Source organism: Lissotriton helveticus, chromosome 5_1 (genome assembly GCF_964261635.1).
Source record: "Lissotriton helveticus chromosome 5_1, aLisHel1.1, whole genome shotgun sequence".
NCBI classification, from domain to species: domain Eukaryota; kingdom Metazoa; phylum Chordata; class Amphibia; order Caudata; family Salamandridae; genus Lissotriton; species Lissotriton helveticus.
This window is the reverse complement of record NC_136065.1, coordinates 1,876,316,249-1,876,329,374: the sequence shown is the minus strand read 5'-3', so window position 1 is coordinate 1,876,329,374 and position 13,126 is coordinate 1,876,316,249. Positions and strand designations below refer to the sequence as shown.

At 46.5% G+C, this 13,126-nt stretch overlaps 1 protein-coding gene across 1 annotated transcript in view; it reads left to right on the top strand.

Moving 5' to 3' along the window:
- Positions 1-13,126, top strand: part of RUNDC1 (RUN domain containing 1) — a 142,249-nt gene that overhangs the window by 63,741 nt on the left and 65,382 nt on the right. Inside the window, exon 2 of the mRNA XM_078645327.1 lies at positions 9,771-9,929. Within this exon, the coding sequence (XP_078501453.1) occupies positions 9,771-9,929 (159 nt within the window). The remainder of the gene's footprint in view (positions 1-9,770; positions 9,930-13,126) is intronic.

Below are 13,126 nucleotides of genomic sequence, written 5' to 3'. Positions count from 1 at the left end.
ACCCTCACTCACACTCACCCTCACCTCACCCTCACCCTCACCCTCACTCACCCTCACCCACCCTCACCCACCCTCTCACCCACCCTCACCCACCCTCACCCTCCTCACTCACCCTCACTCACTCACACTCACTCACTCACCCTCACTCACTCACTCACCCTCACTCACTCCCTCACTCACCTCACTCACCTCACTCACCCTCACACCTCCCCCTCACTCACCCTCACTCACCTCACTCACCACTCACTCACTCACTCACCACCCTCACTCACTCACCCTCACTCACCCTCACTCACCTCACTCACCCTCACTCACCCTCACTCACCTCACTCACCCTCACTCACCCTCACTCACCCTCACTCACCCTCACTCACCCTCACTCACCCTCACTCACCCTCACTCACCCTCACTCACTCACCTCACTCACTCACCCTCACTCACTCACCCTCACTCACTCACCCTCACTCACTCACCCTCACTCACTCACCCTCACTCACTCACTCACCCTCACTCACTCACCTCACTCACCCTCACCTCACTCACCCTCACAACACCCCACTCACCCTCACACACCCTCACTCACCCTCACTCACCCTCACTCACCCTCACTCACCTCACTCACCCTCACTCACCCTCACTCACCCTCTACTCACTCCTCACTCACTCACCCTCACTCACTCACCTCACTCACACTCACTCACTCACCCTCACTCACTCACTCACCCTCACTCACTCACCCTCACTCACTCACCCACTCACCCTCACTCACCCTCACTCACTCACTCACCCTCACTCACTCACTCACCCTCACTCACTCACCCTCACTCACTCACTCACTCACCTCACTCACTCACTCACCCTCACTCTCACTCACCCTCACTCACTCACTCACCCACTCACCCTCACTCACTCACTCACTCACCCACTCACCCTCACTCACTCACTCACCCTCACTCACTCACTCACCCTCACTCACCCTCACTCACCCTCACTCACTCACTCACCCTCACTCACTCACCCTCACTCACTCACCCTCACTCACTCACCTCACTCACTCACCCTCACTCACTCACCCTCACTCACTCACCCTCACTCACCCTCACTCACTCACCCTCACTCACCCTCACTCACCCTCACTCACCCTCACTCACCCTCACTCACCCTCACTCACCCTCACTCACCCTCACTCACTCACCCTCACTCACCCTCACCCACTCACCCTCACTCACTCACCCACTCACCCTCACTCACTCACCCACTCACCCTCACCCACTCACCCACTCACCCTCACCCACTCACCCTCACCCACTCACCCTCACTCACTCACCCTCACTCACTCACCCTCACTCACTCACCCTCACTCACTCACACTCACTCACTCACCCTCACTCACTCACACTCACTCACTCACCCTCACTCACTCACCCTCACTCACTCACCCTCACTCACTCACCCTCACTCACTCACCCTCACTCACCCTCACCTCACTCACCCTCACCACTCACCCTCACTCACCTCACCCACCACCCTCACCTCACTCACCCACTCACCCCTCACCCACTCACCACACTCACCTCCACTCCACTCACCCTCACTCACTCACCCCCTCACTCACCCTCACTCACTCACCCTCACTCACCCCCACTCACTCACCCTCACCCACTCACCCTCACCTCACTCACCCTCACCACTCACCCTCACTCACTCACCCTCACTCACTCACCCTCACTCACTCACCCTCACTCACTCACCCCCACTCACCCTCACCCACTCTCACTCACCCTCACTCACCCACTCACCCTCACTCACTCACCTCACCACTCACCCTCACTCTCTCACCACTCACTCACCCTCACTCACCACCACACCCCACTCACTCACCCCACCACCCTCACTCACCACCCTCACCACCCACTCACCCACCCTCACCACACCCACACACCCACACTCACCCCACTCACCACTCACCCTCACTCACCCCACTCACTCACTCACCCTCACTCACTCACTCACTCACTCACTCACCTCACTCACCTCACTCACTCACCCTCACTCACCCCTCACCTCACTCACCTCACTCACCCACACCCCACACACACACTCACTCACCCTCACTCACACTCACTCACTCACCTCACTCACTCACCCACCCACTCACCTCACCCTCACTCACCCCTCCTCACCACCTCACTCACTCACACCTCACTCACCCACCTCACTCCACTCACCCTCACTCACTCACCCTCACTCACTCCCCTCACTCACTCACCTCACTCACTCACCCTCACTCACCACCTCACCTCACCTCACTCACCCTCACTCACTCACCCTCACTCCACTCACCCTCACTCACTCACCCTCACTCACCACTCCATCACTCCTCACTCACTCACTCACTCACCCTCACTCCACTCACCCTCACTCACTCACCCTCACTCACTCACCCTCACTCACTCACCCACCCACTCACCCTCAACTCACCCTCACTCACCTCTCACTCACCCTCACCCACTCACTCACCCCTCACTCACTCACCCTCACTCACTCACCCTCACTCACTCACTCACTCACTCACTCACCCTCACTCACCCTCACTCACTCACTCACCCTCACTCACTCACTCACCCTCACTCACTCACCCTCACTCACCCTCACTCACTCACCCTCACTCACCCTCACTCACCCTCACTCACTCACTCACCCTCACTCACTCACCCTCACTCACTCACTCACCCTCACTCACTCACCCTCACTCACTCACCCTCACTCACTCACCCTCACTCACTCACCCTCACTCACTCACCCTCACTCACTCACTCACCCTCACTCACTCACCCTCACCCTCACTCACTCACCCTCACTCACCCTCACTCACTCACCCTCACTCACTCACCCTCACTCACTCACCCTCACTCACTCACCCTCACTCACTCACCCTCACTCACTCACCCTCACTCACTCACCCTCACTCACTCACTCACCCTCACTCACCCTCCCTCACTCACCCTCACTCACTCACTCACCCTCACTCACTCACCCTCACTCACTCACACTCACTCACTCACTCACCCTCACTCACTCACTCACCCTCACTCACTCACCCTCACTCACTCACTCACCCTCACTCACTCACCCTCACTCACTCACCCTCACTCACCCTCACTCACCCTCACTCACCCTCACTCACTCACCCTCACTCACTCACCCTCACTCACTCACCCTCACTCACTCACCCTCACTCACTCACCCTCACTCACTCACCCTCACTCACTCACCCTCACTCACTCACCCTCACTCAGGGACACCACTCGGGGGCACCACCACATCACTCGGGGACACCACCACATCACTCGGGGACACCACCACATCACTCGGGGACACCACCACATCACTCGGGGACACCACCACTCGGGGACACCACCACATCACTCGGGGACACCACCACTCGGGGACACCACCACATCACTCGGGGACACCACCACATCACTCGGGGACACCACCACATCACTCAGCACCTCAACAGCACTGTCCTTGCTTGCTACCAACAAGCATTGCAATAGCCAATAGGACTCGCATTAGGAAAGTGTAAGTTATTGGCTTGGTGAATAACAATGCTATTAATTTATATATTTTCAAAGCCAACACATATTTAAAAAAATTGTCATTTACAATACCAATAGCTCACACTTTCCTAATGCGAGACCTATTGCATTGTAAATGCTTGTTTAAACTGTTTTGTGCTGCTTCTTTTTAATTTGTGTTTATCTTACAGATTGAACTTGGATTGGTAAATTTAAAAAATGTGCTCACGTCATTTTGCAAGAATGTATGCTTAATGGCTAATGCTCACACATCATCATGCATGCAATCACCTTCAAAATGACGCAACCACTTCGTCGTGCCTTTTTGTTTTTCTGGCCGCGCAGCACACTGCCTTGCCAATGCTATTCATAGAAATTAAATGGCGTTGGCAAAGCCAGTAGATCCCAAAGGCGAGACTTACTGCTTTGCTAATGCTTGTTTAGTCATTTTTACTCTCTACCACTAAGCTTGTTGGCTAGATTTTGGTTGTTTAAATGTTTTATGTTTCTTTTTAAATAAATGCGGTAAAAGAGGTGTGCTTGGGTTCTGCAGTACTGTCATCCGAGATCTAAATTGGCCCATTTTTAAAAAAATGTTTCAGCTCAACTTTGGAAATTGTTTTGTGTCCCAGAATGTAAGTAACTGAAAGAATATCTTAATATTACATCCTTTGTATGTTCAGCTAAACTGATGCTCGTGCAGTCTCTGCATTGGCACAGGACATTGATGGATGTGACAAGTCTATTGCCCTTTGCAGTGTAGGAAGCTTTTTGGATTGTTATCCTTCCTGAACAGGGCGATTTCGAATGGGTCTCAATTCCTTTCATGGCCAGCTAAGTTAAAAGTAGAAGTTGCTCCTGCAGTTTGTTTAGTGGGTCATAGAGACGTAGCTGTTATTTAAGGAGTTTTCAAATTAACTCCCTCCACCTAGTGCAAAATGTGTGCAATAGTTTGGGCATCGACATTTGGATTATTCATGCTTGCTAGTTCCTTGTATTTTCGTACGAGCTAGCAAGGAATACAGAAAGGATATTGATTGCAACAGAAAACAAACTATAAATAACAGCTGGTAAATGACCTATGTGGCAATGGTCAATAATGTATAATTGCCTACATAAATGAGTTATTGCTGCTGAACATTACACGTTTATGCTCTCGTTTATCAGATTTGTAATGCGAGACAGTAACAACTACCTGCCCTTCCAGCCAATAGCAAATTTCCCCTATTCTGAATACATAAGTGTTTGCATCCTAGTCTGTTTCATGCGGGGAGGCCCATAAGGTTTAGAGATATTGCACATTGAGGGCTTTGATCTGCGAAGAATGCCCAGAAGACAATGTATCATCAACATCAAAGATCGAATGTAGAGATAAACGCTTCACGTAAGAGTTGTTCAATTCCTATATGTATAATAACCTTAACAATCTCTTAAAGTTCTGAATGACTTGCTGTCATTATGGTAAATTCTTCCAGTTGCCTCTCTAAACTAAACTGAAACTAAGTTGAAGGAAACTAAACCATAAACAAGAACAATTCATCTGAGGAAAAACTGTTGTTACTCCTCTGGACATGGGCTTTAGATAGAGAGCAAGTCTTGAGTAATTCTGCACTTACATAAGGTGTTCCTAGTGTTGGGATTGTGCACAGTCTGGCACACTTACTGTATAGCAGGGAAGAGAGATTCCTATTTGGGGGGAAGGAAACCGAACAACAAATCCGGATGAGTAACCATGCTCCTGTGCTGTGGATTCTCAAAAAGAAACAATTGAAAGGCAGCATGCATGATACAGTGTAAGCCAGTGTATATCTGACTGGCCCTTAGTCGCTGGTGTACGGCAACAACCAATGCATCATTACATCGAGCAGTTCCGTGCTGTAGCGTAAGACCCCACAATACCCGATCCCTCTAAACCTAGAAGGCCCTGCCCACTGGAGACCCAGAGGTCCCTAGTACCACAATTTATGTGAGGGGGCCACTGCTTACACACAAGTCCTCAGTAGTATTGTCCAATAGTGCCTATGGTAGCTCAAAGCACATATTCAGAACGACCATCCTATAGGTAAGGGATAAAGAACAGCTTGGACCCGAAGTACACATATTGATGTCTTTGTATCTATATAGTGCTCTAGTGATGTGTTTTTCACTTTACAGTATGAACATTACATCTTCACAGGCATAGATCATTAATATAACACTTAACGTTTGGGTGAATATTCTTCCACTACTTGCTATAAAAGGAATCCACTTTAGAACTTGGGCGAGTAGTCCTCCCATTGTCCTCTTCATCCTATTATATTTCTATGCACAACCACTTGCCTTGTAGGTGGCCTCTTCTGCTGTGGCACAGGAATTCCTGTGCCTTGCTTATTCATCAAAAAGAACTGGGAAGCCCACCACTTCGCCGGTGGCAAGAGGTGTCTCGTTCGGCTATTAAGAAGCCCATTTACAGATGTAGTTTGGCCTATATGGGCATTATTTACCTTCCATTATGCCGAACACTGCCAGCTTGTGGTCCATAGTGATTAAATGTCTCAAGACTTTACCCATCGTCGGAAGCACTTGTTCCCAGTTATGGACAATAACAGCAGCTCTGTATTGAGTGTAGGTATGTACTGTGGGACAGAACTCCTGTGTCAGTTTGGGGACTGAATCCTCCTCATCTTCCAGATTCGCACTGGCTGGAAGTAGGCCCTATGAAAATATTTAAGTTGAATTAACAGGAGGAGGAAGTGAATGCTAACACCCAGGAAGCCATCTTTGCCTCCATCCATTTGTCTTACTCTCATATTTCCTGCTGTTATCCCAGGAAGTTCTGGCGAGTTAATGACTAATGATTGATATATGCTGGAAATGTCATTCTTGTAGATGTTTTCCATATTCAGTTCAGGTCCGGTGGTTAAAGTCTGGAAGGATCTTTAACTTATCTCAGTAGAATTCGAAGGCGGGACGCACCTGCAGGTTTCTTCTAAACATTGCTTTTTTGTGCAACAAGAATTCACCTGAAAGCTGCTCAAAGGTTTCATGTGCTTTGACATCCATATGTCCCTAGTCTTGGTATACTTGTTAAATCTCATTGCCGGAAGTCGCCCGCTTCCTCATTTAGAGGGAGCCACGCCCATACCGTAGAGAAATTTCTTTGGTTGGCCTTCCCAGCCAACTGGAGTTTTTTAGGGCGTCCTGCTAACATAGTATAGTTCCTCTAGTGATCATTGGCAGTGTGTGGGGAATTTTGAACCATATAGAATATAGTCCGGACTGGAACTCTCCAGGAGGATAAGCTCCAGTCTCGCCACTGAATCGTGCTTTCTCACAGAAGAGCCAGTCTTTTTATTGGGATCACCTACAAAGCTCAATCAAATTTAAAACCAGGTAAACCCAGTCTATCGAATGGGATCTGCTCATATTTCGCAAATGACACTGAGGGAAGGCCCCCTGTCCATTGAATCCTATAGACCGGGTCTTGAAATTCGCTGAAGAAACTGGGTGGGTATTTAGGTAGTTCAGGAAGCTGTGTAAGAGTCTTGATTTAATATAGGCATGAAGTTCCAACTCTTGTTTGGTTTGTTTGATTAATTGTATGTTTTTAAATTTGTGACTGTTTTGCAAAACACTGATTGGGTAATTTGTTTTAAAGTTGCATCAAGTGAGAATTTTGTTTTCTCCTTTTTACATGCTTTACAACAGGAGGATTTGGTAAGTCACCATAGGGATAAGGTGGGAGTCTCTTGACACATCTGTCCTTACTTGTGGAATATTTCCTATTGAATGGTCGGCTATAACCTTGTGTTTATTATGCATGGAGTAATCAATTTCTGGTTTTAACCAAAAATTGGCAGTTATATTTCTGAACATCTGCAACCTTAAATGGCCATTGTGGTCATTTTGATAAAATAGTCCTAGTCCTGTAAACCTTTCACCTTTGCCTTTTCTTAATTAATTACTGATTTGTTCCTACCTCTTTGGCTGGAATGTTTGTTGTGTTTTTGCCTTCTTTGTTTCCTATGGTTCTTAATGTTATCCTTAGTCTTGTGCTGTACTTTTAGTTGCTCTTAAGAACAGTGCTTTCCTCTTAGTGAAGTACGTGTAGGAATTGGAATTACCCAATTTTTCCCACCAAATTGTCTCCAAAATCCACATTTAGTTACGTGACCCTTTGCTCATGGGTCGTTCAGTTTAAACCATGTGTCCTGTTGGTCATCTTCCTAACTACCTCAGCTATTCAACCCTTACTTTATCTTTGAGGATACAGTATCAAAAACTGGCCATGTTCCTCGAGGTGAAATTCCTACGGTGTACGTGAGTGGTGTGGTAACATAAGCTCCCTTTTTCTGACTATTTCAGTCTTTCCTAATGTACTCTTGTTATCACAGTTCACCACCTTTGAAGCTGGTATGCATTATATTCCCAGTACCCTTGTGTGCCTTAAATATTGTCACCACCATCTCGGTCTCTGAATATGTATGCTATATTCTAAACTTTTACTTTGTGTCCTGGCTGAGTTTGTAGAAAAGTTCAATGGCAAATAAGATCATGTTTGATGTTTATAAAATCTGAATACCCCATAAGATACACATTTTCATTTAAACCATGCCAAACGTGAACCAGGCACAGCACTGTGGAAACAGGTGCAGCTCAGAGTGGTTGTTCAAACCTTCTAATGGCACTATTTGAGGAAATGTCCAGATTTATATTCCAGTTAATACAGCAGGTTCTCTGTTTGGGCGCCTGTGATTGAAAGTCATAGGAAACTGAGGTACATTGAATAGTCCATGCTTTGTCATTCAGGGGAGGTGATGTATTTTTATTGTACCAAAATGCTGCTATATGTAGATTACATAGATAAGCTTTCTGTACTTGAAGACCCTTCTCAAATGTCAAAGGATGGGGCATAGAAGAACTTGGGCTGTTACTAGAAACTTTCAAAGAGTCTCCACCTCAGTCCAGTATACCCCAGATTTTTTGGCTAGGGTCTCTTTGCATCTCAAAGCATATATATTTAAGTGCTCATTTCTTTTTCTGGTAGCAGTAGTTTGACTTGACAAGCAGTTTTTGAATCCACTGTATTGTTACCCCTGCTGTGGCGTGCGCACACTTACTTCAATTAGGTGCTATAATTTCTTGTTGTCATACTTTGATTTATCTGTGCTACTGACCACCTCTATTGGAACCAGCATTTGTTTCTCTGGACACAACGTCCTCTAATTGGCTTATGTTTATGAAATAGGGCAGAACTAGGGCAGAAGTTCTGCTTATTACAGGTTTGGGGCATTACAGTAATTGGAAACTAACTCTTCCGAAGAAGTGAGTGAATGAGTGCCCGTGTGTTCTTTAATATCAGAAAATAAGATGAAATTCAATAAAGATGTGACTAACCTAAATAGTGGAAGTTTACAGGATCAGTTCTTGCTTTTATTGTGCATTTGGTTTAATTCACTTGTTCTTAGTTTTGGAAGCAGGTTGGTTGTGTGCATTACTCAGTCCAGTCACAACATATCTGTTGCTTTTGTTGGATCACTGAATCACTATGATGCAGAGGTAAATGAAGGTTGCTGGATTCATGTTTTTTTTAAGCCGGCCAAGAATTGTGATAATAGAAGCAAATTTGCTGACAATACAATGGGGACTTTGTCTTATAGAATGTAGACTAGTACAGAGTTAAAGCTGCAATAGAAGCTAATCAGCTATTTACAATTGACAGGTCTAGCCTGTATCATCAAACCTGCATCATTCAATATGTAATTTGTGCCAAAATGAGTTGGATCAGGGTGTTTATGTTGCTTCCTCTTGCATGTGTAAAGATTGATGGATCACTATCCATCACCAGAGGTCGAAACCTTAATTGTGACCATAATTCAGATCTCAGTATAAAATTGCTCTGTTGTGTCCCTACAATCACTGTCTTCTTGCAGTCGTTGTCTTCAAAGAGAAACTGCATACCTAATGGCATTAGTTTATAAGTAGATTCCAAACCAGAATCTTTATTCAGCAACTAATCTCACTGCTGCCGGGTTGGTTTGCTTCTCGTTAAATATGGATGTTTTATCTAATACCTTGTGTTCTTGAGATTGACTCTCTAACTAATGCTTATGAGGACAGTGACTTGAAAAGTTGTAGTGTTATATCAAAATGATAGTTTGCAACACCAATTCTTGTCTTAATAACCGTTGTCTATTTTATTCTTCTCAGAGCGAGTGGGAGAAGAGAGAGCGGATTGAGGTTCAGCGAGAGACGCAGCGGGAGCTCATTGTGCAACTAAAAACCCAGCTTGATGATTTGGAGACATTTGCCTATCAGGAGGGGAGTTATGACTCTGTACCCCAGTCTATTGTTATGGAGAGACAACGGGTAAGGGCTGCCTCAGTTCATTTCCTGACCATAATACCATGCAAATATTTTATTTTGAACAATTGGTTTGGAGTCATAGTAGAAGCATGACTCTGTATTTTAGATTTGGTGTTAGTCAAGACCTTTTCATTTTATTAAAATTACGTATATATGATGTACATTCCTATATGAGCTTTTAGCAGTCCTCCTCATCTATTGGTCTTTTGTTGTCATTCGTTTTCTTCTGTTCATTACAGCATGGGATAGTGGGCTGGTCATCTTTAGTCATTGGCTAATTTCACTGTGAGTGATGGTATTTTGCTGTTTAGGAAAGCACATGGTCACAAAGTAGTTCCCTTTAGTACCAGGGATTATAATGCAAATATGTGCTTTTGTCAATTTTTTGTATCCGTGAGGGTTCGGCAGCTACTCAAAATGTTTTACAAAAAAAGCATGACAAAACAATATGAGAATTGACCAAGCCAAATGGCTGGCAGCCAACACCAGATCAACTTTGGCTTTTCCAATTTGGGGGTTGGGCTTTTCTAACTTGGGGGGTTGGGTCCTGCTAAGCAGCATGTCATGTATCGTTGAGCAAGCTAGCTGGATTTTGGTTTTTTTCCCTCTACCTTTTATTTCCTCAAAGACGTGATGCATGCTTACAGGGTGATTATTAACTTGGAGTCTGTTCCAAATGGAGAAAGTTGTAGTCACCAAGAAGCATTTACCAAACAAATTTGTGCATCCCACATGCTTAAAGAGTATTGAAGTGTGAGTGATGGCCAATATGATGTAGCAGGCAAAAAAGTAGGAAATGCAGGCCTTTATGGTATTTAGTAATGAAAGACCAACTACAGGAAAAAAATGGACGGTAAGATTTGGATATTTGTAAAAACTTCTATATGGAGCATTTGCTGATTTATCATTATAAGACCATCAGAATGGAAAAACCATAAATGGATGGATTGGGGAGTTATACAAGTTCTCAATAGTTTTCACACATCTTTTGGCGATGCACGTACAGCTAACGTGTACATTGGTTATCAAAACAAATAATGTTTCTGCTCCTATGACCTCTGAAATGTGTATGACAGAACGTTCCTGTCTGTATAGCTAATCTTGTACAGGTTTATCTGTCCCATTATCTGAAGACTTGTCACACAGCTCGTCTACTTTCCTAATCTGACTAGATCGAATTAAGTCTTAAAATAAAATTAGTAGGAAAATCATGGGTAATGGCCAGTGAGCTGGAAACAAAAAAGAGCATTGAGATAAAAGATGAGTCTGTGAGATAAAGGGAAGGCTGATGAACGAGGGACCGACTGCCCAGGAATCAATACCACTGCTTCTCTGCACCAGTCATCCGAATCCTCACAAGCTCTGCAGGACTTCACCTTGATTCCTAACCAGATTTCATTCGAACCCTCGATACTATGCACCTACTTCTAACAATCGCACATGAAATTCAGATCCTTTCATCCTCAATACATTTTTGACTATCCTTGCTTCAATCTGCAGGACTCCGTCCTTCTTCATCCCCATACAGGCAGTGTATCATCCAGCAGTTCAGCAAGTCATACCTTTGAGAAACCCACTTCTACAGTTAACTGTTACATCCTCTCTGGGGCATGCACAGACAAGACGTGTCTCCAGTACTGTCCCAGCTCTGCTGTCTACAGACTCACTGTTGCTCAGCTTTCCATGTGTTCTGTATACACAACAATTGGTTCATTGGGAAACAAAAAATTACTTTTACTGTCTCATACACTGTGTAGACATTTGAAACACAAAACAGAATCCAAAAACCATCAAAGTATTTATGTACTGTTTTATAAATTTCAGTCATTCATAAATACTGATTTCATAAGTAAATCACAAGGAAGGCTGTACAAGAAAGTGATTAGTGCAAAAGGTGACTAAAAGTGCTCAGTGCTTACGGCGCAAAAGTGAGAAAACTGTACAACTATTATATACAAGGAAGAAAAAAATTAACGTGTGGTCTGTGCGTATCATACAATTATCAATCTGTACACCGTATTAATCAGTACTTGGTACATGATATCTATGCACGTAATCCACTTATTCGTCGACGTTTCGACCCTTAACAAGCAAACATTTGTGGTCAACAACGGGTCTTCATCAGGACTGTGGGGGACAGCAAACAGCCTAGGGAATTTAAAAAGATGGTTTGTTTAAGAATGGATTCTGCAAGGGACAGTTTTGCCCAATAGATGGCCCAAGATTACCGGAAGTAAGATGGCTGCCGGATTGGAGCTCCCTGTAAGAGCTCCTGTGCTGGGGATCCAGTTTTTTGGTTTTTATCCCCATTAGCTCCGAGCTGCACCGTCTGGAGCAACGCTAAAGTAACTGGAGCTACAAGTAACAGGATTACAACAAGTAACTGGATTTCCTTACCTGCTGGATGAAGCCTGCCTAGGATCCCCGATCTGACTGAGGACTGTGACCGAGACACTCCCGCCTTCCTCCTCGGACCTTGGGCTCCCCGCTGACCAACTGGTGGATGCCTGCTGCCGGAGCCGACTGTGGACGGCTGGTGTGCCTGGCGAGGTCGGTGGTTGCCTGCGGGACGTCGCTGAAGTGGACCTGGACCGTTGCTGGGCGCCTGGAGTGCGACGGACACGTCGTTGCGGAGTGGTGCTGCCCGCCGGTGGTTGCTGCTGGGACCTCCGTTGTCCTGTTGGGAGCTGTGCACCCTGTCTCATCCGCTGGGCTCTGCGCCTGGCTGCTTGCTCCGGTCTGACTCCTGCGCCTCACTGCGACGACACCAGGGGAGGTGAGCGCCCGGAAGTCGTGGAGCCGGAGGAGGCATGGGACGTGGCGGACTGGCGGGGCGCGGGCGAGTGAGGGCTTCCCCGCCTGGTTGATCACTGCGGGCTGGGCTCGGCGCGTCCTGCCCGGCCGGGTGGGCTGTGTGCCTGGCAGCTCGTCCTCCGCCTGCAGCCGCCGTCGTTCTAGGAGTGGAGGAGAGGGCTGAGGGGTCTGCCACGGTTTCTCACACGCCGAACATCCAACTTCTGGGGGTGAGCCCGGCAAGGAGGAATGGTTTGCCCTGGGAATGGTTTGCCCTGGTTTGCACGATCCCTCTGACAGTGCGCGCTCACGTTTCTTTTTGGGATGTGCTGCACAGTTGTAATACACAGGAGCAGAGGCGGCCCCCTTCGGCTCGGAGGTGAGCCTGTCGATCTGGGCGCCACTGC